This window comes from Gigantopelta aegis, chromosome 1 (assembly GCF_016097555.1).
Source record: "Gigantopelta aegis isolate Gae_Host chromosome 1, Gae_host_genome, whole genome shotgun sequence".
Classification (NCBI taxonomy): Eukaryota; Metazoa; Mollusca; class Gastropoda; order Neomphalida; family Peltospiridae; genus Gigantopelta; species Gigantopelta aegis.
Window position 1 is genome coordinate 16,106,769 of NC_054699.1, and position 26,596 is coordinate 16,133,364.

Genomic DNA, 26,596 nt, shown 5'->3' on the forward strand with positions numbered 1-26,596 from the left:
ATCGCCTCGACTTTGATGCAATATAAAGCCATGACTGACCACCCTGACCAAAACCATGGACAAAATCATGGACAAAACAATGGACAAAACCATGGACAAAACAATGGACAAAACCATGGACAACACAATGGACAAAATCATGGACAAAACCATGGACAAAACAATGGACAAAATCATGGACAAAACAATGGACAAAATCATGGACAAAACAATGGACAAAACCATGGCCAAAACAATGACCAAAACAATGGCCAAAACCCTGGACAAAACCCTGGTAAAAACCCTGAACAAAATCATGGACAAAACCATGAAACAAAATCACAGACAAAACCCTGAACAAAATCATGCGCAAAACCCTAAAAAAATCAGACAAAACCATGTACAAAACCCTGTACAAAACCATGTACAAAACCCTGTACAAAACCTTGGACAAAACCCTGGACAAAACTTTGGACAAAGTCATGGACAACACCATGGACAAAACCTTGGACAAAACCTTGGACAAAACCATGGAAAAAAACCTTGGACAACACCATGGACAAAACCATGGAAAAAACCTTGGACAAAACCCTGGACAACACCATGGATAAAGCCCTGAACAAAGCCATGGACAAAATCATGGACAAAACCATGGACAAAATCATTTACAAAACCATGGACAAAATCCTGGACAAAACCCTGGACAAAATCATTGACAAAACCATGGACAAAACCACTGACAAAACCCTGGACAAAACCATTGACAAAACCCTGGACAAAACCCTGGACCATCGACAAAACCCTGGACAAAACCATTAACAGAACCATCAACAAAATCATCGGCAAAACCGTGTATTTGTGTAGAATGAAATCATTGTGTGCGAGAGCGTCATGTTGATGTCAACAGTGGTGATACTAATGGAGAGTTCATGTCCGTATTAAAACCTTGTGATCATCAACACCACACCACGCATGGCTTGTAGGGCTAGGAAGCCATGAATGCTGATCACAAGTCATTTACATTGCAACACGCATACACATGGAATGACTTAGAATAATTCTCAGTTCATTTGTCTGACATATTAATTCTCTTGACAACTATCTCATTGGATGTCAGGACAAGAAACTACACGTAACTTTCCAGATGCTTCACTCTTCATGTAATTTCTATTAATTTTATACTAGTTGTTGTTGGGTATTTTTTTTGTTTCTTGTTGAGCTTTTCACCTTTTTTTTTACAGTTTCTTTTTATATTGATAATTGAACAAACATTTTAATTTAATAAATTTTAGGGTATTTTTAAAAATATGCATTAAGATGAAAATTCATAGATGTAACTACAAACCAAGTTTGTGAGAAATGGAACTAATGTTAAACTTTGACACTGAGCTACAAGTAAACACAAAAGTTAACACCATCAATGCCACTGCATGACACTGCCAGAAAAGTAAAACCTATATTTCACCGTTTTACTATCTGCTGTAAAAAACATTTTGTTTTGTTTAACAACACCACTAGAGCACACTGATTCACCAATCATCGACTATTGGATGTCAAACATTTGGTAATTCTGACTCGTAGTCATCAGAGGAAACCCGATACATTTTTCCTAATGCAGCAAGGGATCTTTTACATGCACAGACAGGAAAGCACATGCCACAGCCTGCGACTAGTTATGGTGAACTGGTTGGAATGAGAAAAAATACCTGCTGCAATACAAATATTTTCTTCTTTTTTGTGTGTTTTACATACACATTCTCTTACAGCCTTTCAGGAAAATATAGCATTTAACAGAGTTTGACTTCGATACTTTTGAATCAGTGTACTTATTTAACTCTGACCATTGCATATGCAGAAGAAAAAATCAATTTCATGTAACATCAATGATTTCATCAAGTACCTTAATGTTATGCAAATTTTTCTTTTATTTTTGGAAAAATTCTCCAGGCAATGTTTAAATCAATTGTGTGACACACGCCAAAGATCAATACAAAAAAAGAAAAGAAAAAGAAAAAAGAAAAAAAAAGCTTCAAGGGACTATTTGAAGTTTGTAGCCATTGTATCATGTTTTCAAACAACACAGCCTTTTCCCCCATTATTAAAACGACATTCTGTGGATTACAATATAAAGATCTGTATATTCATTGCCATTTGGAATCCTACTATTGTTCATAGCAGCTAAATATGGACTTTTGTCAACAATAATTTTCTATATAACAATTCTTTTCCTTTTTTATTCCAACTGCCAAACAGAATTTTGAAACGATTTGATCAATTTGGACATTCTAAATGCATTTATCGATTACAATGTTTTTTAAATTTCAAATTTAAAAAAAATAAAATTTTATTATGTGAATAGATGGGGTTACAGTATGCAAATCAATAAAACCAACTACAGGCCTAGGTGGTGGGGTAGATGATTTCCAGTCTGCTTCACCAACTGCCAGAGTAACAGGTGTGACCCGAGTAAAGTGCATACAAGTAGTTCAAATTTGTTGGGTATTTGTCATTGTACTGGTGTGGTTTTTTGTTTTTTTGTTGTTTTGTTTTGTTTTGTTTGGGGGGGGGGGGGTTTAGCTCAGTGTAAATTCATACTTAAAAAAAAAAAAGTTAACAAAATTCTGGGTTGTTGGTGGACATTAAATAAAAAATATATTTCCTAACAGCTACTGATTAAACAATGTGCTGGGGTGTCATTAAATAAAAAAATATTTTCCTTTCCATACAGTCACTGATTAAACAATGTACTGACATGTCATTAAATAAAAATTAAATTTCCTGACAGCCACTGGTTAAAGAATGTGCTGGGGTGTCATTAAATAAAAATGTCTTTCCTTTTCTCACGGCCACTGATTAAACAATGTGCTGGGGTGTCATTAAATAAAAATTCCATTTCCTGACGGCCACTGATTAAACAATGTGCTGGGGTGTCATTAACAAAAAATTCCTTTCCTCACAGCCACTGGTTAAACAATGTGATGGGGTGTCATTAAATAAAAAATCAATTTCCTAACAGCCACTGATTAAACAATGTGCTGGGGTGTCATTAAATAAAAATTCCATTTCCTAACAGGCCACTGACGGTGCTGGGTTTTGGACAGATGTCACATTTCACAGAATGTGTTATGCTCATACATGTACTAATATAAAAAATAATAAAACAAAAATCAATAATGGGTCTCAGTGTTTATGCCAGAAAGAAATTTTTGGGTATTGCACTATGCAATTGAATATTTATAATGCTGACACGTGTATGGGGGTGGGGGGGCCTCTCCTAGAAAGAATATGGGTTAGGTTTAGGGTTAAGAAAATCATACAGTAATGATAAGTGTCATTAATTTTGTCAAAAGGTCAACTTAAAAATATAATTTGGGTCTGGATCCATACCCATTTTACCCTCTGGCAAAAACCGTGGGTCTGTAAGATCATTGTACTCTTGGGCCGCGCATGCTAAAAAAAATATAAATAATAATAACACTGTACACAATTGGATTTTGAAACTCACTCACTCACTCACTCACTCACTCACTCACTCACTCACTCACTCACTCACTCACTCACTCACTCACTCACTCACTCTCTCACTCTCTCTCTCTCCAGTGATCAGAATCACAGATTTTGTAATAATGGATTCCGCAGCTGGCGTTACCATCTCATCAGATGTCTCCGGCCTGTGTAAATGTTTCATGAGGCCACTGAAGACTCTTCACGCGACCTACAAATCGGCCTGGCAATCTGACAAGTCAGTGCAACAGGGTGTAATAACCAAGCTACACCACTTAAAGGTTGGTCATCTGTTGGGGCGATATACGCAGCCCAGTGGTAAAGCGCTCACTTGATGTGCGGTCGGTTTAGGATCGATCCCTGTCAGTGGCCCCATTGGGCTATTTATTCGTTCCAGCCAGTGCTCCACAACTGGTGTAACAAAGGCTTTGGTATGTACTATCCTGTCTGTGGGATGGTGCATATAAAAGATCCATTGCTGCTAATTGAAAAGAGTGGCACCATACCACAGACAGGATAGTACATACCATGGCCAGTTGTGGAGCACTGGCTGGAATGAGAAATAACCCAATGGGCCCACCGACAGGAGAGCGCTGTACCACTGAGCTACGTCCCAGCCCCTCTATTGAATTATTAATCATCACTGGATGTCAAACATTTGATCATTGTGACATGTAATCAGAGAAACCCACAGGCTTTGAGATTGGTATATATTTGTGGATCCCACTATTTAAAAATACCCACCTCGGTAGCGCAGTGGTTAAGTCATCAGACTACAGGCTGATAGGTACAGGGTTTGCAGCCCAGTACCGGCTCCCACCCAGAGCGAATTTTAACATCTCAGTGGGTAGGTGTAAGGCCACTTCACCCTCTTCTCTCTCACTAACCATTAACAATTAACAACTAACTAACTGTTCTGGACAGACAGTCCAGATAGGTGAGGTGTGTGCCCAGGACAGCGTGCTTGACTTAATTGGATATACATGTAAACACGAAATTAAGTTGAAATGAAATGAATTGAAAAATGGGAGTCAGCAGGAGTAGGTTAAAAGTCAAAATTGATTTTGATAAAAAGACATACTGGTAATAACAAAAGATATGGGCCTATTTCCGGTAAAATATGTTACAAGGGTCCCAATACATTTAAGGATTAAAAATCAAAATTGATTTTGATAAAAAGACATAATAACAAAAGATATGGGCCTATTTCCAGTGAAATATGTTACAAGGGTCCCAATACATTTAAGGATTGTCTCTTTATTTCTTTTTACATTCATTGAGGTTTGAAAAAAAGAAATTGTCGGCAAACTGTGTGAATCGGCAAAGCCGTTCTCACATAAGTTTGCGGATGATATTTCAACTTTAAACATACTTATTAATAATAACACTAAAAGTTCACATTTTATTTGGAATTTTTTTGTTTGTTCTTAAACAATAATACTCGGAAAAAAATACCAATATAAAGTGACGTCATCAGATATGACATTCCCTGACAATGTTATTTTTACATTCATCAAGAAATGAACAAATTTGCAAACTTGCATTGTTACGATTGGACCAATGAGATGACGTTAAATTGCAATGAATGTAATGGAAATTTAATTTTGAATATGTCAATAAAATTCTGATGATCCTAAATTAAAAAAAAAATAATAATATAATTTTTTCTTCTCGTAATCCATTGGTAGTTTGCATACATTATAAATTTACATAACAGACATACAAATAGAACAATGATTTTGCATGCAGTAATGTGCCCTGACCAAACCAGCTAAATAAATATCATAAATGGAGAAAAAACAAACACTAGTATGATTTGTATTAATTTCAAAATACAAAAAACCCAACCCCATCTCACTATCTACTCCAGCAAAACAAACTGTCGCCACTTCTTTTAAAGTTATTATCAAAACCCCGACAAGCCGACCGATTTACTGCCCTATGATTCGCAAATCAAATTACCACTCAGGTGCAGTTCATCGCAATAGGCTTAATGTTGTTTCTTAAAGCGACTATAAAACGATAAATAATCGAGTCTTTCGACAGACTAAGAGCGATTTGCTTGATGGCTCGTGTTATTTCTCTATAGATCACTAAGATGTTTTGATAAGATGTCGCCCTGTTCCATACTGGAGAACCCGTTATGACAAAATATCCTCGCCAACCCGAGAATTAACTCGGGGAACCCGGTATAATGCCATTGGCGTTATCCGGATCACAAAATAACCTAGCGAAGAAGAGTTAATTTGATAAAACAGTTCACACAAAACAAAAGACTGCACACGACTATAATGCTTCCATCAATATCAGCGAAGATGTAAGAGGTATGACGGCTTAAATGTCAGATTATGATTATACCGTATTTAAAGAAACGGAAAAATATTTTGCTTGCAGCATTAAGAAGGCGGGATATATAGCTTAGTGGGAGAGATCGATTAAGGGCACTCATCTGTGGTATCTTGGGACACAGAAACAGTTACGAAGAAGAAGGAAGAAGGAAATGTTTTATTTAACGACACACTCAACACATTTTATTTACAGTTATATGGCGTCAGATATATGGTTAAGGACCACACAGATATTGAGAAAGGAAACTCACTGTCGCCATTTCATGGGCTAATCTTTTCGATTAGCAACAAGGAATCTGTTATTTTAAGTTCCATGGACCATTTTCATGATCTTTTCTTAGGAAATTAAGCTTCAAGTATAATTCAATTTCTTTCTTTTTTAAACTAAAATTCACCTCCATACATTTTAATCTTTACACCATCAAACTACTGTATACGATCATCAACAAGATCGAACTATATATGTGTGCAAGATGACAAATCAGCATCACATCGAATGAACACCCAACAGTAATTCACAATTATCGACAGACAGTGCGACAAACTTTAACACGGTTGTACGTGGCAGCTGGAAACTGCGAGTAAATAAGACAATATATAAAGTCGCGACGGTTCACACAACATTAACGACCCAATGACTCAATGACCAGGATAATGAAACTCTTATTAGCGGAGATATCTCGATCGGTTCTCTGTACAGCAGTTAACGTAAGAATAGTCACCACCAGACAGTCATCTCAGACATTTAGTGTGTCGGCCGAGTCGACAAATAATGTCTGGTCAAAACTGGACATGAAGATACCTACCAGAGGCCTAGCTTGGGATTTTCAGGCGGTACGCAGACTTTTTTTGGCGATGGAATAAAACGCTATTGGCATAGAGCATATACACGTTTACATCATATATTTTAATAAAAAAAAATAATAAAAAAATTGTTATCTCAGGTGGTATGCAGCTGCATACCTGCTTAGATGGAAGCTAGGCTCATGCATACATACATGTATGTGTGGGTTGTTGGTGGAGAAAAAAATTATTGTTTTGTTTAACGACACCACTAGAGCACATTGATTTTTTTTTTTTCATTTCAAGTTAATTTTGTGCTTATATCCAATTAAGGTTCAAGCACGCTGCCCTGGGCACACACCTCAGCTATCTGGGCTATCTGTCCAGGACAGTGGGTTAGCTGTTAGTCGGTTAGTGGTTAGTGAGAGAGAGAAGATGGTGTAGTGGTCTTACACCTACCCAGTACCTTACAACTCGTAGTCCGGTGGCTTAACCACGACACCACCGAGGCCAGTATTGATTTATTAATTATCAGCCATTGGATGCCAAACATTTGGTAATTTTGACATAAAGCTAGATTCATACTTCATCTCCGACTCTTGTCGGCGAGTACTTGACTCGCCCAGCCCTGCTTCTGTTCAAACCTAATACTCATTTTTTCTGTGAAGGAAGAAGGAAATGTTTTATTTAACGACGCACTCAACACATTTTATTTACGGTTATATGACATCGGACATATGGTTAAGGACCACACAGATATTAAAAGAGGAAACCCGCTGTTGCCACTTCATGGGCTGCTCTTTTTGATTAGCAGCAAGGGATCTTTTATATGCACAATCCCACAGACAGGGTAGTACATACCATGGCCTTTGATATGCCAGTCATGGTATACTGGCTGGAACGAGAAATAGCCCAATGGGCCCCATTTTTCAGTGAAGTCGGTGTGGTTTTAACACAGTTCATATTCAATTTTGGTGCGCATTTGTTCAATGCTTTTTCGTTTACCTAATAATAAAATAAATTTTAGTTTCACATGAGGTCGGCAATCAAAGTATAAATTGACATTTAGAGAGGGAAAAAAAAGAAGTTTGTTTTGTTCAACGACACCACTAGAGCACATTGATTTATTAATCATCAGCTATTGGATATCAAACATATGGTCATTTTGACACAGTCGTAGAGAGGAAACCCGCTACCTTTTTCATTAGTAGCATGGGATCTTTTTTTGGCACCATCCCACAGACAGGATGGCACATACCACAGTCTTTGATATACCAGTCGTGGAGTACTGGCTGGAACGAGAAATAACCCAATGGGATGTTGATGGTTTACAGGATGGGGATACAGTGAAATCACTTTTGTTTGTGGTGGTCTAACGATGGTGTAGTTTGTGAAAAAAACAAAGAAAACTGAGAAAATATAATTTGTAATTGATGACATACTATCTTTTCGATCCACAAAAAATACTCAACAAAGTGTGGGTTTTGGGGATTGTTTGTTTTAAAAGACAATGAAAAAGAGGTGGATTTGAGTGAAGTTTGTGGAAGTAGACGTGGGTTTAGAAGGATGGGGATAGTTTAAGAAGGCAGAGGTGGGTTTGGGAGGGTGGGGGTTGTTTGTAAAGGCAGAGGTGGGTTTGGGAGGGTGGGGGTAGTTTGGGGAGGTACAGGTGAGTTTGAAAGGGTGGGGATAATTTGTGACGGTAGAGGTAGGTTTGGGAGGGTGAGGGGAGTGTTCAGGTAGAGGTGGTTTTGAGGAGGGTGAGGGTAGTTTGGGGAGGTACACATGGGTTTGGAAGGGCAGTGATAATATGTGAAGGCAGAGGTGGGTTTGGGAGGATGGGGGTAGTTTGGGGAAAAAGATGTGGGTTTGGAATGGTGGGAGTAAATTGTGATGGTAGTGGGGGGATTGTAAGGGTGGGGTAGTGTGGGGAGGTACAGGTGGGTTTGTAAGAGTCGTGATAATTTGTGACGGAAGAGGTGGGTTTAGGAGGGTGGGGATAGTTTATGCAGGTAGATTTGGGATTGGGCTTTTTTACCTTTCCCAAAAATCTTTGATTTTACTCACTGGAATTTTATCTACAGATTTTTAGGATTTACACAAGCCAGTGGAGCCTCCAGTGTTAGTCATGCACAAAGAGAATTAGTTTAATACAACAGACTTTCATCATTGTTTGTAATTGCATCTAGACAGAAAGAGACATTTTGACAGGAATTGCCAATCATTTGATGGATTTAACATGACAATGTTAATAACAGGAAAAACAAGGCTGCAATGCCTCATCCTAAATGAAGCTGCCATTAATTATCTAGCTAACTCATACATGTAGGTCTTCAGTCAAACCTGTCATCAGGCTTTGATGTAAGCAGAATGAAGGAAGGAAGGAAGGAAATGTTTTATTTAACGATGCACTCAATACATTTTATTTACAGTTATATGGTTAAGGACCACACATATATTGAGAGAGGAAGCCCGCTGTCGCCACTTCATGGGCTACTCTTATCGATTAGCAGCAAGGGATCTATTATATGCACCATCCCATAGACAGGATAGCACATACCATGACTGTTGATGTACCAGTCGTGGTGCACTGGCTGGAGTCTGTGAAAAGATGTATATAAAGGATTCCTTGTTACTATTGTAAAATGTAGCAAGTTTCCTCTTTAAGACTATATGTAAAAATTACCAAATGTCTGGCATCCAATAACTTATGATTAATAAATCAACGTGCTCTAGTGGTGTCGTTAAACAAAACAAACTTTAACTATAAGATACACTGCCATATGGGCTACTCTTTTTGAGTAGTAGCAAGGCATCTTTTATACATTACACCACGATGGAAGAGATACCCATGTGATATTTATCGGCTCTTCACATGTGAAAATACATCTTTTGAGAGGTCCTCACCTCCGATCACATGACCAACACGTGACTCCACATAGTTGTTATGTGAAAAGTGTGCACATGGTTCTTTCGATTAATATTTTTAAATCGGAAAAATACTTGCTATCAATTCTTATAATTAATGTTAGCAGCATAATTTATATATATATATTAATAATTTAGTTTAGACTTGAATATCTTTATAATATTGTTTGTGTAAACGTCATTGATAGATGTGTGGCGTAGGAATGCAAAGTTTCATTGATAAATAGCTGAATAAAGTAGCCACAACATGACGTCATTTTGCTAAATGATGCCATTTTGTAAGCGATGTCATTTTCCCAGTCTTTAATCTGTGCATTTTTATGTCTTGTTTAGTTATTTGGAAGTCATTCTGTGTGATTTCTGTTCATTGACGTGTGGTGTAATAAATAAAATACTACACTCATTCCTGATTGAAACCGTTTATATTTCAACTCGTGTATAATCAATGTGCTCTACTAGTGTCGTTAAACAAAATAATAAACACTTACTTTATTACTCTTAACCAATGAGTCATTAATCTCATTCTATGGGTTGGAGCCAGTACTGGGATGCGAGCTCAGTACCTACCAGCCTTATGTCCTATAGCTTAACCATGACACCACCGAGGCCAGTTCTAAGTAATGTTTAATTTAATAGTTTAATATATTTTACATTGCCTTATAATTATAGAAAGAAATGTTTTATTTAACGATGCACTCAACACATTTTATATATGGTTATATGGCATCAAACATATGGTTAAGGACCACACAGATGAGAGAGGAAACCCGCTGTCACCACTTCATGGGCTACTCTTTTCGATTAGCAGCAACAGATCTTTTATATGCACTATCCCACAGACAGGGTAGTACATACCACAGCCTTTGATATACCAGTCATGGTGCACTGGCTGGAACGAGAAATAGCCCAATGGGTCCACCGACGTGGATTGATCCTGGACCGACCGTGCATCGAGTGAGCGCTGTACCACTGGGCTACATCCTGGCCCTAATAATGATAGAGTGGGTGCTTTTAAAAGAAACAAAAAAACAATGTCCATCATTAAACAATTGTTTTTAATCTGCAGTGTCATGTACATTAAAAACAACACCATTTCCACCAATACTGTTTGCCCTTCAGAGAATATAATTATAGCTAAGAAAAAACAATCACAGTATGTGACCAAGATCAAAACAAGACATTACCGTAGTTCCTCTGTCAAGTGTATTTCAGACACCTTGCAGGGAGAAACAAATTGATCCCAGACTGAAAATAGAGCAATTCCCCCAATAATGATATAAAATTTGGATTAAAAAAAAAAAAATTCATGTTGTAAATGTAGACAAACCAAACAATTATTGTTCTGCCTTCAATAATAAAAGAAATAATACTGTTTCTGTTTTTTGTCTTAGCGGAATTAACAATTGCTAATTAGTAATTAAGACTATACAAACTTGTTTTATGTCTTTCAGAATATTCATAACCCTTTTATCTAATCCAAGCAGGAAGTAAAGATTTTGTTTTGTATTATTTACTTAATATTTTCATGTCAATATTTTTTAGTCAGTTACTGATATTGTGTGACAACTTTGCCGTAGTTGCTTTGACATTTAATCAAAGATCAATACTGATCTCAATCTCAAGGGAGGAGGGAGAAGGAGAGAGACAGGGAGTGAGTGAGTGAGTGAGTGAGTGAGTGCGTGGGTGGGTGGGTGGTTGGGTGCGTGGTTTGGGAGGGAGGGAGGGAGGGAGGGAGGGAGGGAGGGAGGGGGGAGAAGAGAGAGAGAAGAGAGAGAGAGAGAGAGAGAGAGAGAGAGAGGAAGAGAGAGAGAGAGAGACGGAGAGAAGGAGAGAGAGACAGAGAGAAAAAAGAGAGAGAGAGAGGAGAGAACAGGGGAGAGAGAAAGAGGGAAGGGGGGGAGATAGTGAAGAGAGAGAGGGGGGGAGAACAGAAAGAGAGGAGGAGAGGAAGAAATAAAGAGGAAAAAAGGGAGAGGGGGAGGGAGAGCAAGAGAGAGAAGACAGAAAGAGTGGAAGGGGAGATAGAGTGAGAGAGAGAGAGAGAAGGAAAGAGACAGACAGAGAGGAGAGAGAGGAAGAAAGAAAGAGGGAGGAGGGAGAGAGAGAAAGAGAGAGAGAGAGAGGAAGAGAGAGGAGAGAGGGGAGAGAGAGAGAAGAGAGAAGAAGAGAGAGAGGAAGAGAAGAGAAGGAAAGAGACAGACAGGAAGAAAAGAAAGAGGAAGAAGAAAGAGGGAGGAGAGGGAGAGAGGGAGAAAGAGGAAGAAGAGAGAGAGAGAGAGAGAGAGAAAGAGAAGAGGGAGAGAGGGAGAGAGAGAGAGGAGAGAGAGAGAGAGAGTGGAGAGAGCAATTGAGAGAGAGGAGAGAGAGAGAGAGGGAAAAGAGAAAGAGAAGGAAAAGAAGACAAGAGAAAGAGAGAGAGTAAGAGAGAGATACAGAGACAGAAAGAAGAAAGACAGACAGGGGAAGAGAAAGGGAGAAAGACCTTTGCTTCCAAATAAAGGCTACTCACTAATTTTAAAGAGGATCAGAAGACTCTTTCTTTAAAGGAGTTATGCATCTGTCTTAAATTAAAAACTTGTTTTTGCAAATATTACTGGCATTTTGAGAACATTCTACATCAAAATCCAGACTCTAATTATATGCATCAAAAGCACTCAATTTAATTTGTGACCTTTTGAAGTATCGATGGACTTTTTCAGTGTGTTTTGATGTCCTGCTAATTTAAGAGTAACAAGGTATACGATCCAGCATTCTTGAAAGAGTGAATACGAGCTTCATATTATAGTAGTGGGCATGTTGGGCTTCAATAACAAGTGTTCCCTTATTGATTTTTCTCAGTATATTTTCAAGGTTCATGGGGGAAAAGAGAAGAGGAAGAGAAAGGGGAAGAGGGGAAGACTCAGCTAAAAGGGGGGAGAAAATACGGTCATAAGACTTGCAACACTGGTAGAATGAATATTGGCTTCATATCATGATAGTGGGTAGGACCGTAAAGGTATGTTTGGCTTTAGTACTACTACTAAGTGTTCCACACAGTAAATGGAATGAGAATACAAGAAAGAAAGAAATGTTTTATTTAACGACGCACTCAACACATTTTATGAGAATACAAGAAGAAATTAAAAAACACTTTACAATTTAATAAACGTAACGAATGAGTTTTGAGAAGAGCACACAAAAACACGTCTATAATGAAGGACTGCAGAATCAGAAATGCGGATATGCACCCAGAAAGGGGACATAATTCTGCAGTGGAGGTTATAAACTCAGGGTCGTATAGCATTGTTGTTGTGCTAGCACTAGGCAAGTATGAATAATAATGAAAAGTAGAAACATATTTTCTTAGTTTGGCTTTAGTACTACTACCAAGTGTTCCCTTATTTATTTTTCTCAGTATATTTTCCAGGTTCACGGGGCATTTACAGGGTGAAATACGGCTGTAAGACTGGCAACATTGAAAGACTAAATATTGGCTTCATATCATGGCAGTGAGCAGGACTGTGAAGGCATGCTGGGCTTCATCAAAACAGAGTGTTGCCGTCATTTGGCGTATGGATCGGCTGGAAATGTCAAACACAAAGTAAATTACAGAACGGGCTCCATCAGTAAAGGTACCTGGGTAGCTTGTGGGTATATATATACAAACTGTGTGATGTATTTCACAAAGAAATGTCACCGCTAATTAACAGTGATATATTATAGTTAAGAAGTTTATGATGTTACATGCAGCATATTTTCATATATTTCTTCTTTTCTCTACCCCTTGCTGTCTGTCTGTCTCTGTCTCTGTCTCTGTCTCTGTCTCTGTCTCTCTCTCTCTCTCCTCTCTCTCTCTCTCTCTCTCCTCTCTCTCGGGAAAAAGGGAGAGAAGACTCTACTCCCTCTCTCTCTCTCTCTCTCCTTCTCATCTGTTGGAAGATCAGAAGTTATGGCTGTTTTCTGCAATTAACAGCAAATTCTCTCTGTGTGTCTGTCTGTCTGTCTCTCTTTCACTTTCTCTCTTTCTCTCTGTTCTTTCATCTTCTTCCCTTCTGCACATCTAATATCATCCTAGATAAGTACACTTATTCATCATACATGTGCATAAACAACATATGGTACCAGAATCAAAGGTAGCTCGCAATCAAAACAAAACACAGGAAGTTAATTGCAATAACATACATGTACCCACGGAAATATTTCTCATTAAAGGAAAGATATTTAACAATTAACACCTCAGCCCATTTTAAACATTTTATGGTTATTTGATGTCTAACATAACATGATTTTTACATTTTGGTCAAGACAGAAAAAAAACCTACTGTTGCCACATATGCTATTCCTTTCAAAAGCAACAAGGAATCTTTTAAATGGATTTTCCCACAGGTGCATGTTATGGCCTTTGAGGTACTGTACTGGTTGTGGGGCACTTCTTACAAGCAGGTAATAATTTTATGGTACGAAACACACCATATGTGATTATGGGTTAGAAATGTTTTGAAACTGAATACTGCATTTCAGGCACTTTATTCTATTAGATCTATTTACTTATTATAATCTATTTAAATATTGTAAAACTATATCCATTAATTTCCAATATTTTAGGGTACCGTACGTAATTTGTACCCTCTAGCAGAAAGTCTGTAAGGCTTGGGCCCGGAGAACCAACCATCGAGGGTGGTCAAGCCTAACACCACTATGTCACAAGAAGACTTAAACTGGGCAGATATGTACAAAATAAAGCATAATATAAGAAAGAAAAACAGAAGAAAAAAACCAGCAGTAAAAACAATTTTTTTTTTTTTTTTTTAACGGCACAATGAAATATCAGTCATCAACTTAGTAACAAGGGATATTTTATAAATGTACAAAATAGCAATTGCCATAGCATTTGATATACTGTAAACCGTATTAATACTGCAACGTGGTTTTTTTGCGAATGTATATCTTAGCGCATGTTCACGACATGTAAATTTTGTGAACGACCATTGACAGCTCAAAAAAAAAAAAGTGGATAAAGACAGCTCACTGTAATTGTTATAAAGTTACTGTCTGTAAATCAATATTCTGTTATCCTACATCAAACAATCGTGCCTGGTACAGAGTCTATAGAGGGGATTAGGCCCTACCCACCTCACCTGTATTAGAATCACAACTCACAGCTTCAGTTGTTAACTGTTAACACCCTTTGGTAGATAAAACAATAAACGATTAGTCGCCATCGATTGAAGTTACATAAAACAATTAACGATTAGTCGCCATCAAGGAGAGCTCGTGTATAGGCTGTGCCTGTTGAGTGAATCTTTTTGTGAATTTGTATTATCAATAAAATATTTCAAAAAAAAACAAATTAGTCGAAAAAAGAAATGTTAGCTTGTTCAATAAACATGAAGATTTTTGGAGGATGATTTTGAGTTTCTTTCTGAAACGAGATGTACTGATATATCAGGGGAAATACAATACAAAATGAAAAAAGAAATCGAAAATGCAGCTTGGAAAATTTGGGAAGAGTTACAAACAAGTGTATCGCTATCTGCAGAAAACGAACGGATAGCACATACCCGGATAGGGATATACCAGTTGTGGCTGGAACTAGAAATAGCCCAATGGGCCCACCGACAAGGAAGAAGGAAGAAGGAAATGTTTTATTTAACGACGCACTCAACACATTTTATTTACGGTTATATGGTGTCAGACATATCGTTAAGGACTACACAGATATTGAGAGAGGAAATCTGCTGTTGCCACNGTTTATGGGGTACTCTTTTCGATTAGCAGCAAGGGATCTTTTATATGCACAACAAAAGAAATCCCAGAGACAGGATAGCACATACCACAAAGAGGAAAGTGAAGAGATAGAAGACGGCCTCTGTTATATCAGTTGTGGAGTACTGGCTGGAACGAGAAATAGCCAAATGGGTCCAACGACAGGGATTGACAAAGCATTAAGTGAGCATTTTATCATACGTCCTGCCCCTATTTCTAAAAGGAGTCTTAAAACTAACAGAGTTCACTCTGTGTTCATGGAATTCAAGAGGGACTGACAAAATTTACCTGCTAAGATTTTAAGGTACGTAAATTTTCACTTTGTACCCTCTGGTAAAAGCCTTGACAGCTAGAGTGTCAGATTATACAGAATGATGTAAACAGTTTTCACACGACCAAATTTTTGTATCCTTCCAATTCACATAGAAATCCAGATAACACATCAGCTTGGAGAGAATACACCGTGCCAACACAACTCTGAATATTAAACAAAACATCCAAACACCACTTAACAAGCCAGAGTAATTTGTGCAACAATCAATTATTTACTTTTCCACATGAAAGAAAACACACACACAAACAAAATAGGTGAGAGAGAAAGAGACAGAGACAGAGACAGAGACAGATAGAGAGAGAGAGAGAAAGATATATATATATATATAGAGAGAGAGGGGGAGATAGAGATAGAGAGAGAGAGAGAGAGAGAGAGAGAGAGAGGGGAGGGAGAGACAAAAGAGAGACAGACAGAGAGAACAGACAGACAGACAGAGAGAGAAGAGAGAGACAGAGAGAGAGAGAGAGAGAGAGAGAGAGAGAGAGAGAGAGAGAGAGAGAGAGAGAGAGAGAGAGAGAGAGAGAGAGAGAGAGAGATGGAGAGAGAGAGATGGAGAGAGAGAGACAGACAGACAGACAGAGATAGACAGAGACAGAGACAGAGAGAGAGACAGAGAGAGAGAGAGAGAGAGAGAGAGGGAGGAAGGGAGGGAGATATAAAAAGTTATTCCAATAAACTGCACACACACCTGTCATCACAAAGAATGCGACCATTGATTCCCGTTGATGAGGCAAGAAGTAAAACCCACCGCTGCCACCACTCGTCCGTACTACAATACGCCACACTCTATCTGTTCACTCATTCGTACACATCCAAATTTGTCCCTCGATGACTTCGTTTAATCCCAGGCTAATCAACACAGAAAATGACTTGACGTCTTTGGAAACACTCAGTTCGTTGAGATGGTTGCAGCAACAACACGGAGAGAGAATAGCGATGGAGAGAGACAGAGAGAGAGAGAGAGAGAGAGAGAGAGAGAGAGAGAGAGAGAGAGAGAGAGAGAGAGAGAGAGAGAGAGAGAGAGAGAGAGAGAAAGAGAGAAACACATACAGTCCACTGTCAGGCATAAAACTGGGCTTTATAATCGCACACACAGAGCAAACAGCCTGTTTGATGGGAGTCGCTCTCACAAAGCACACTAAACGGGATGTGGCTTTTAATACAACTATTTATTAAAGGAATCATCATGGACACCGACTTTGCTGTCTGCCTGTGATCAGAGGCAAAATGTAGCTTATTATTAGAACAGTAATGACAGAAATTACTGATGGATACACATGTGGTGTGGAAAAGGTTCAAAATAATATTTTTTTCTTAAAATAAGTAGTATTTGATATCAGATATAATTATCTTTGACAGTGACTTTGCCACCTGTGATCAGCAGGCAAAATGTAGATTATTACTAGAACAGTAATGAAAAAAATGGCATGGTGTGGAAAAGGTTAAAAATAAATATTTTCTTGGACACTGGCTTTGCCGACTACAATTAATAGCATTAGAAGAGAAATGACAGAAATTACTGACAGATACACATGTGGCATGGAAAAGGTTCAAAATAAAAAAAAAATCTTAAAATAAGCAGTATTTAAAGGCATACTTTCACACATTTAAGAATTTTATAAGATCTCTAAAAAATAATAATAAATGAAAATTACATTAATTTTTGGAAACCAAATCAGGCTATTTTATTTCCTTAACTGAACCATGATGCAAGTGAAATCCATGTCAACCTTCTTGGCAATATTAGTTTTTGAATTATGGACCATCGCCATAATTCAATTATTTTTACAAAATATCACTAATAAGTGGGATATGGTGCTTACGTAGATGGTTGAATTTAGGGACAAATCATTTTTTTTTTTCAGGTAACACTTTTAGGCCATTTAATAGGTCAATGGTCTGTGACAATATGCCTTTAATATCAGATATAATTATCTTCAACACTGACTTTGCCACCTGTGATCAGCAGGCAAAATGTAGATTATTACTAGAACAGTAATGACAGAAATTACTAATGGATATATATATATATACACACACACACACACACACACACACACACACACATGGTGTGGAAAAGGTTCAAAATAAATATTTGTTATTTCTTTTTAAAATGAATACTATTTAATATCAGTTAAAGATAATTATCTTCAACACTGACTTTGCCGCCTGCGATCAGCAGGCAAACTGTAGCTTATTGTTAGAACAGTAATGTGACAGAAATTTAAAGACAGATACACATACATATACATGGTGTTGAAAAGGTTCAAAATAATATTTGTTCTTAAAATAAGCAGTATTTAATATCAGATATAGTGATCAATAGGCAGGCAGGCAGACAGATAGACAGACAGACAGACACATACACAGACAGACAGACAGACAGACAGACACACACAGACACAGACAGACAGACACATACACACAGACAGACAGACAGACACATACACACAGACAGACACAGACAGACACATACACAGACAGACAGACAGACAGACAGATAGACAAAGGTGAGCTAGGTGCAGATGGATAAATGAAAAGATGTATGGATAGATTTTTTTTTTTTTAAATACAACACTCATATATTCAGGGGCCAATTTTTTTTTTTAATTTGGCCTGCAGAAAATCCATCATTGAAAGGGCCAAAGTAAACCAAATAAAATCTAAATGTACAAAGAACAAGTTCAATTTTTTTTTAATAATAAATAAAAAATTGTCTACGTTAAGTATGCCAACTTTCTGTTTGAATCACATTTAATTTTACTTACCAAGTCAGGGTCAGTGCTTTAAAACTTTTACAGTTTAAGACTTGGTTCTCTAATGACATCACATGCATGTAATGTGTATCATGCACTGCCATGACGATAAGGCCTCAAGTCCTTCTCAGAGATACACATCTAACCTTATAAGTATGTGACCAGGCTGGGTTTTTTTTTAAATCACAGAATTTTATCCTATCTTCTATTTCTCACTCCTGCCAGTGCACTACGACTGGTACATCAAAGGCCATGGTATGTGCTATTCTGTCTATGGGATGGTGCATATAAAAGATCCCTTGCTGCTAATCGAAAAGAGTAGCCCAAGAAATCTGTGTGGTTTTTAACCATATTATGTCCAATGCCATATAACCGTAAATAAAATGCGTCGTTAAATAAATAAAAAATTCCTTTTATCCTATGTACATGTACAGTACACAAACCAACAATAAAACCAACTAGGCCAACTAGGTGGTTTCCATGGCCAGCCTAATTCATGGACTGCCTGTGTGAATGATGAGACCAGAGTAAAGTGTAAATAGAGAAACTGGCCTCGGTGGTGTCATAGTTATAAGCCATCAGACATAAAGCTGGTAGGTACTGGGTTCGCAGCCCGGTACCGGCTCCAACCCAGAGCGAGTTTTAACGACTCAGTGGGTAGATGTAAGGCCACTACACCCTCTTCTCTCTCACTAACCACTAAGCACTAACAACTAACCCTCTGTCCTGGACTTATAGCCCAGATAGCTGAGGTGTGTGACCAGGACAGCGTGCTTGAACCCTAATTGGATAGAAGCATAAAAATAAGTTGAAATGAATGGATGTAAATAGAGAATACTTATGAGCTGTTTCCAACCAAATATAACAAGCAAAAGTGAGTTGGACATATTTTTAAATGAGTTGTAAGACAAATGGTATTTATCGGACTCCTCAAAAATATAGTGCTTACGTAATCAGTTTCAGGTAGGTCACAGAGTAATCAATTTTCATCATGTTTATTTCATTAGATAAAATTCTGATTAGATAAAATTAGATTCTGGGTCATCACCTAAGAGCAGCAAATCATATATTTTTAAATTGATAACACATATGTGTGTTATTGCCATGTAATATCACAAATAATACATGCTGTCCTTGTCAATGGGTATGTAAGAAAAGTTGTTGGACAAATCAATAAGGGTCCTGATAGTTGTTGGTTAATTGCTGGTGTATACAGATGGTGCAATTATATCTTTAAAGACTGTGGTATGTGCTATCCTGCCTGTGGGATGGATGGTGCATATAAAATATCCGTTGCTAGTAACGGAAAAATGTAGTGGGTTCTCTAAGACTCAAAATTACCAAATGGCTGACATCCAATAGCTGATGATTAATTAATCAATATGCTCTAGCAGTGTCGTTAAATTAAACAAACTTTAGCATCTTTAAGAAACCAAATAGTTGACTTGATTGTTGTGTCATGCACCATATTTACATAGACAAAAAAAAAGAAGAAGAATAACAAAATCAAATAAAAAGAAGAAGTAAAGAATTTTGTCTGTTTCTATAGTATTGTCATTAATACAGCATTAACCCTGTCCTATATGGGACTTTTTCTCCTCTGAAGATAATATTAGTTTTAGATCAAAAGCTCGTGTTTCTGAAGCAAATGAGCTGTAACTACGTATTACATAAAAGCAATTAATTCTACACATAACAGTGAACAAAGCTTTTGCTACAGAAAATCAGAACACCATACAAATAAAGAGAAGAGAGAAAAAAGCAACTTCCATACAATGGCAGCAAAGAAAATGAATAATTTACTGAAAAAAATAATAAATACAGAAGCGATAATAATGTACATGAAAGGACTGTCGATAGATGTCTGTCTGTATCAAATGACTGCTAGCTTGTACACAGATTGTTCCCAGTTCTAGAGAGATAATTAAATTGCACATAAAAATATATCATTCTTGTTACAGTCAAACCTGTCTTGAGCAGTCACACAGGGGAGTAGATAAAAGTGGTCGTTTAAGACAGGTGGCTGCTGATTACAGGTTGCCACATATAGTCCTTAAAGCATTTGGTGGTGTTTCTTATTTTACCGTCTGTACTGCTAATTAATTGATGGATGTGTGCTTCACTGTTGACTATAAATCAACTTTTGACATGTCGCCTCCTTCAGAAAAACTGGAATGTATTAAATTAACCAGTCAACAAGTTTGTTTTCTTGTTCCATTTAATTATTTACTTCCTACTTCAAGTGGTGTATTGTCATAGTAAGTGAATCTACAAATGTCAATCGAAGCCTGCCCAGAGGCAATTAGATGCAATTCCAGAGTCCTACTTTCTTAATTGATAAACAGAAGAGATGTCGGGACTGAATGGGTACATGTATTCCTGAAGGTTGAAGATAGATTCTTTGCTGCACCTTATCGCTGTTGTTACAATATCCCTTTTATATACAGGTAAACATTTACTGTGGCTGCTTAATACAGGTATTTTGGCAATTTGGGATCCAATTTAGGTGGCTGCTGGCCGCGTTAGACAGGTGACCGCTTATTACAGGTGCATTTACGTTATAAATCATTTGGGACGGAAAAAAGTGGCTATTTAAAGCAGGTGACCGCTGATTTTATTTTCTACACTAAGTAATTAATTGCGTGTCGCATGACACTACCACATTCATGACATTTATATACATACACATGTACATATCATATTTTTTTATCACTACCTCTTACAAACACATTCATATATACATTTATTACATATTTGTAATTCCAGTGATAGAAATAAGCAGCATTTTTCACTAGTCCACAGGGCTCGAAACGGCCTGTGACCAGGTCGCCAAATGCAACCAATGTCCCGTTTGGGGCACTTAAATATTAAAACAATAATGACGTTAGTCGCCCAAATAATTATTATGTGGGCAATCTTCTTTAGAGCTATAACATATGAGCCACTATTAATATTTGTATTCCACATTAAAATCTTGCTCGTGGTTCTCTTACCATAATTTGCCAACATCCATTATTATTTTTTGGGCCACCATATTTTTTGGTGAGTTTCGAGCCCTGAATCCACCGGACAAATATATCTAAAAATCTACTTGTCCACCAACATTTTCACTTGTCCACCAATATTTTCACTTGTCCAAATAAACGGTTTGTTTTATTAGAGTACAAGGATGATGATCTTGACTAATCAGAATGAATCTGCATTGAAAATTTTTACTTGTCCACTAATTCTAACAGCTCCACGATGTGCAGACACATCATCTTACATGCATATAAGACAAATAAACTAATAAGACTGGGTCAATACTCACTATTCGAAGACCATGTACAGCATGCCCTCTGAGCTGTATGTCTCTAACAGCTCCACGATGTGCGGATGTTTGAGCATGTGACAGATACTCGCCTCCCGCTTCAGATCTAAAACACACAGTTTTTATAATTTAATACAAATAAAAGAAAACAATAATATGTTTAATGACAACCCAGCACTTTCTAAACTGTGGCTACAGAGACCGAAACAAGAGACGAGAGAGAGAGAGAGAGAGAGAGAGAGAGAGAGAGAGAGAGAGAGAGAGAGAGAGAGAGAGAGAGAGAGAGAGACTGTAACTGACAGAGACAGTGATAGAGACACAGATAGAGTGATAGAGACAGTGATAGAGACACAGTGATAGAGACACAGACATAGACAGAGAGAGAAAGAGATAGGGATGGGGTGGGAGCTCACGACCATCACAATGGCTACTCCTAAAAGGTCAGGTCAGGTCAGGTCATAGTGTTTTACAGACACATTCAGAACAAGATGTTGTAGTGCACGCCTGGCCTGGGCACAGGTGCCAACCTCAGCCGGCTCCTCCATCCAGGACAAGACTCCTAAAAGCAGCAAGAGACCTTTTTATGTACTGTAACATACAACGGGACAGTACATATCATAGCCTTTGATGTATCAGTCAAGGAGTACAATATATCATTTAAGAACAGAATGAACTGTCCACCAATGCTCAGTTGGTTTTTGCACTGTATTACTTAATTCAAATCCAGGGATGTCACCTATTGCAGAAACTTTACGGTACTCATGCCACATCAATAAACCAAATTGTTATACATCAGTGGAAGACTTCCTGTCATTCACAATGCTTTGTAGACAATTAATAACACAATAATCCAATTACACGCCAATCAGCCGATTACAATTTACTACATACAGGTAAAATTCTCTATACAGGTGAACCTCACTTATACAGGTAAACCTTTCTATATAGGTAAACATCTATACAGGTAAACCTCACAATAAAGGTAAACCTCTCAATACAGGTAAATATTACAATAAAGGTAAACCTCTTAATACAGGTAAATATCAAAATACAGGTAAACCCATCAATACAGGTAAATATCTAATAAAGGCAAACCTCTTAATACAGGTAAATGTCTCATTACAGGTATCCATACAGGTAAACCTCTCTATACAGGTAAACCTCTCTATATAGGTAAACCTTTTTATACAAGTAAACTTTCTATACAGGAAAACCTTTCTTTATATACACTGGGATGGGGGCAAAAAATTAGACCACCGATTCCTATGACTCATCAAACTTTATAAAAATAATACATACATAAACATTTCATGCTTCAAGGTTCAGAGAGATTGATTTGAAATTTACATGCAAATCTTTTTCTTCAGATTTACTATATCTCAGACAGTTTGACTGTAGGTGTGTCAAAGAAACAAGCATTGAAAAAATCACTAAAAGTAAAGTTTGTCTTATTTAACAACACTACTAGAGCCCATTGATTTTTTATCTTATCATCGGCTATTGGACGTCAAACATATGGTCATTCTGACACTGTTTTTTTAGAGGAAACCTGCTGTCGCCAAATAGGCTACTCTTTTACGACAGGCAGCAAGGGATCTTTTATATGCGCTTCCCACAGGCAGGATAGCACAAACTATGGCCTTTGTTGAACCAGTTATGGATCACTGGTTGGTGCAAGTGGTTTACACCTACCCATTGAGCCTTGCGGAGCACTCACTCAGGGTTTGGAGTCGGTATCTGGATTAAAAAATCCCATGCCTCAACTGGGATCTAAACCCAGTACCGGTAGAAAATCAATAAGTAAATCTATTTGTAAATGTGAGAATGATTTGAAATTTGTATGCAATTTATTTTTTGCCCAGGTTAACCATATACAATGCCTTTTCCAGCCGGTTTCACTGTAGATTTGTTAAAGAATAAAGAATTGAGAAAATCAATAAGTATTAAGTAAATGGTGATGTTTGTTTTTGTTGTCAACAATGGCTTCTTTGTGCTAGAGAATAGTCATGATGCTGGAATTAGCCATTATAAATATGCATCGATAAGGTGAACAATTCAAGGCCTAGCGGACAAAGTACAAGACTGAATAATATTATGGATGCTTTTCTTTCTTTCTTTCTTTCTTTCTTTCTTTCTTTGTGTCATTTATTTCTGTGCCTATATCCAAGTAAGGTTCTTTAGCAAGCTGTCTTGAGCACACATCTTGGTTATCTGAACTATCTATCTGTTTTTGATAGAGGCTGGTGGAGACAGACAGACAGACAGACAGACAGACAGACAGAGTGAGAAAGAAAGGGAGAGAGATGGAAAGCAAGAGAGAGGGACTGACCAATAGAAAGGGAAAGTGGGGGAGAGAAAGAGGGAGAGACCAACAGAGAAAGGGAAAGAGGAAGGGAGCAAGAGGAAGGGGAGAGAGTGAAAGAATGAGAGAGAGAGAGACAGAGAGAGAGAGAGAGAGAGAGAGAGAGAGAGAGAGAGAGAGAGAGAGAGAGAGAGAGAGAGAAAGAGAGAGAGAGAGAAAGATATGCAGAGGGACAGAAAAGGGAAAGGAAGAGACAGAGAAAAATACAGAGAGATGAGGGAATGAGAGACAGAGAGGGGAGAGGGAGATAGTGTAAGAGACTAGGCAGACAAGCAGAGACAAAAATACAGGCAAAAACAGTCTGGGAGGGAGATGGACGCAGAAAGGAGAAGGCGAAGACAGAGACAAATACAGAAAGAGGACAGAGTGAGAGAACAAGAGAGAAAGGGACAGAAAAAAAGAAAGAAAGAAATGTTTTATTTAACGACGCATTCAACACATTTTATTTACGGTTATATGGCGTCAGACATATGGTTACGGACCACACAGATTTTGAGAGGAAACCCGCTGTCGCCACTACATGGGCTACTCTTTCCGATTAGCAGCAAGGGATCTTTTATTTGCACTTCCCACTGGCAGGATAGCACAAACCATGGCCTTGTTGAACCAGTTATGGATCACTGGTCGGTGCAAGTAGTTTACACCTACCCACTGAGCCTTGCGGAGCACTCACTCAGGGTTTGTAATCGGTATCTGGATTAAAAATCCCATGCCTCGACTGGGATCCGAACCCAGTATCTACCAGCCTGTAGACCGATGACCTAAGACAGAGAGAGAGAGAGAGAGAGAGAGAGGAGAGAGAGAGAGAGAGAGAGAGAGGAGGAGAGAGAGAGAGAGAGAGAGAGAGAGAGAGAGAGACAGACAGACAGACAGACAGAGACAGAGACAGAGACAAACGACAGAGAGAGACAGAGAGACCAAGGAAAATCAATTTATAAATTAGTTACACACAAATTTACTCATAATTGAATAACAAATGGTAGATTTATTAATCATCCAAGCAATGGATATCACTTAACTTAAAACAGAAAATCCCCAAGGAAGGTCAGGTAATATAATTACAACTAAGTTTTCTTTTGTTTGTATTGTTTTTTTTTCTTTTTCGTTTTTTTTTTTTTTTTTTTTTTTAATAAATGGGTTTAGGCCATAGGGGTGAAAAATTTAACTGTTGTAATTTTTTTAATCTAAAAGAAACTGTTAATATGGATACCGGTAATTACAGAATACTCAACGAGCTACGAGGCAATACCGTTTCTGTGGTACGACTGAAATTATCTTCTCCTTCCTGAGCCTTTGGCAAGGGAAGGATAACATCAGTTCACGATTGCAAGATAAACGGTATTGCTGAGTAGCAAGCTATTTATTACTAATTATCAATCTTTTTCATTTTATAGAAGATTTTCAAACGATACTGTTATAGAAAACAAGTTTGCAAGCTGAGAACAAGAGACAGCATCATAGCTGTGATGTATATACTGCTGATGACATAAGTTAGTTGTTGGCATATATTAAAAAAAAATAGGTTATGGTTGTTTGTTGTAGCCTAACAGTTGTGATGTCAATGCTTAAAGTGAAGCACTGATTATGATGTCTAAATGTATTTAGGGGAGGAAATGGGGGGGGGGCGGGGGTTCTTTCCTTAGGGAAAGATAATTTTTCTTTGCCCCCTTCTCTCTGCCCATATGTGTAATAAATTTCATTTTGAAACATTATTTATATACATGTACATATTATATTTGTAATATTATTATAAAATTTTTAGTTAAATGGTTTCTCACTCAAATAATTGATTATCTGTGAAGTGAATTATTAATAATAATAATTATTAAAAGAAAAAGAAAAAAAACTTTTCAGTAATTGGTGACTCAGTCAGTTAAAGCTTTTTGCAGATATGATTTATGTTCGTCTTTTCATCAGTATACTTTGTTTAATTAAACAAAATGAATTCCATTTCAACATCTAAGTCAGTCCTTACAATTCAAAACATTGCCTCATCAAATATAATCACTGTTTGTTTGTTTTGTTTAACGATACCACTAGAACACATTGATTTATTAATCACTGGCTATTGGATGTCAAACAATCGATCATTTATAATCACTGATGAAAAAGTAGTTTGCTTTAGCTGAAATATACTACGATGAATTTACATCAGCAAAAAAAAAAAGAAAAGAAAAAAAAAGCTGATATTAATTATTATATTATTTGATATCTGTTTCGTTATTGATTTTTTTTATTATTATTTTTTTTTTTTTATTGCTGTTTTGCTGCTTTCGTTTTCTCTTTTCTCCCCTTTTTTTTATTGCACACAACACATTAAAATGAAGTGGTCATAAACAAAAGTCTAATTAGTCTAATTTCTGACACTAAAAGTGCTGCACTTTAAAATGTGTGGAGGTGTTCTCAAAGAGTAATGATAAAAAAAGAAGAAGAAAGAAATGTTTTATTTAACGATGCACTCAACACATTTTATTTACAGTTATGTGGCGTCAGACATATGGTTAAGGACCACACAGATACTGAGGGAGGAAACCCGCTGACGCCACT

General features: G+C 37.4%; 1 protein-coding gene across 4 annotated transcripts in view; it reads right to left on the bottom strand.

Annotated features, from left to right (window-relative positions):
• The window catches only part of LOC121371158 (peripheral plasma membrane protein CASK-like), a 492,097-nt gene that overhangs the window by 296,899 nt on the left and 168,602 nt on the right, over positions 1-26,596 (bottom strand). For all 4 annotated transcript variants that reach the window (XM_041496867.1, XM_041496847.1, XM_041496839.1 and 1 more), the window contains exon 4: positions 21,688-21,793. In XM_041496867.1, the coding sequence (XP_041352801.1) occupies positions 21,688-21,793 (106 nt within the window). The remainder of the gene's footprint in view (positions 1-21,687; positions 21,794-26,596) is intronic.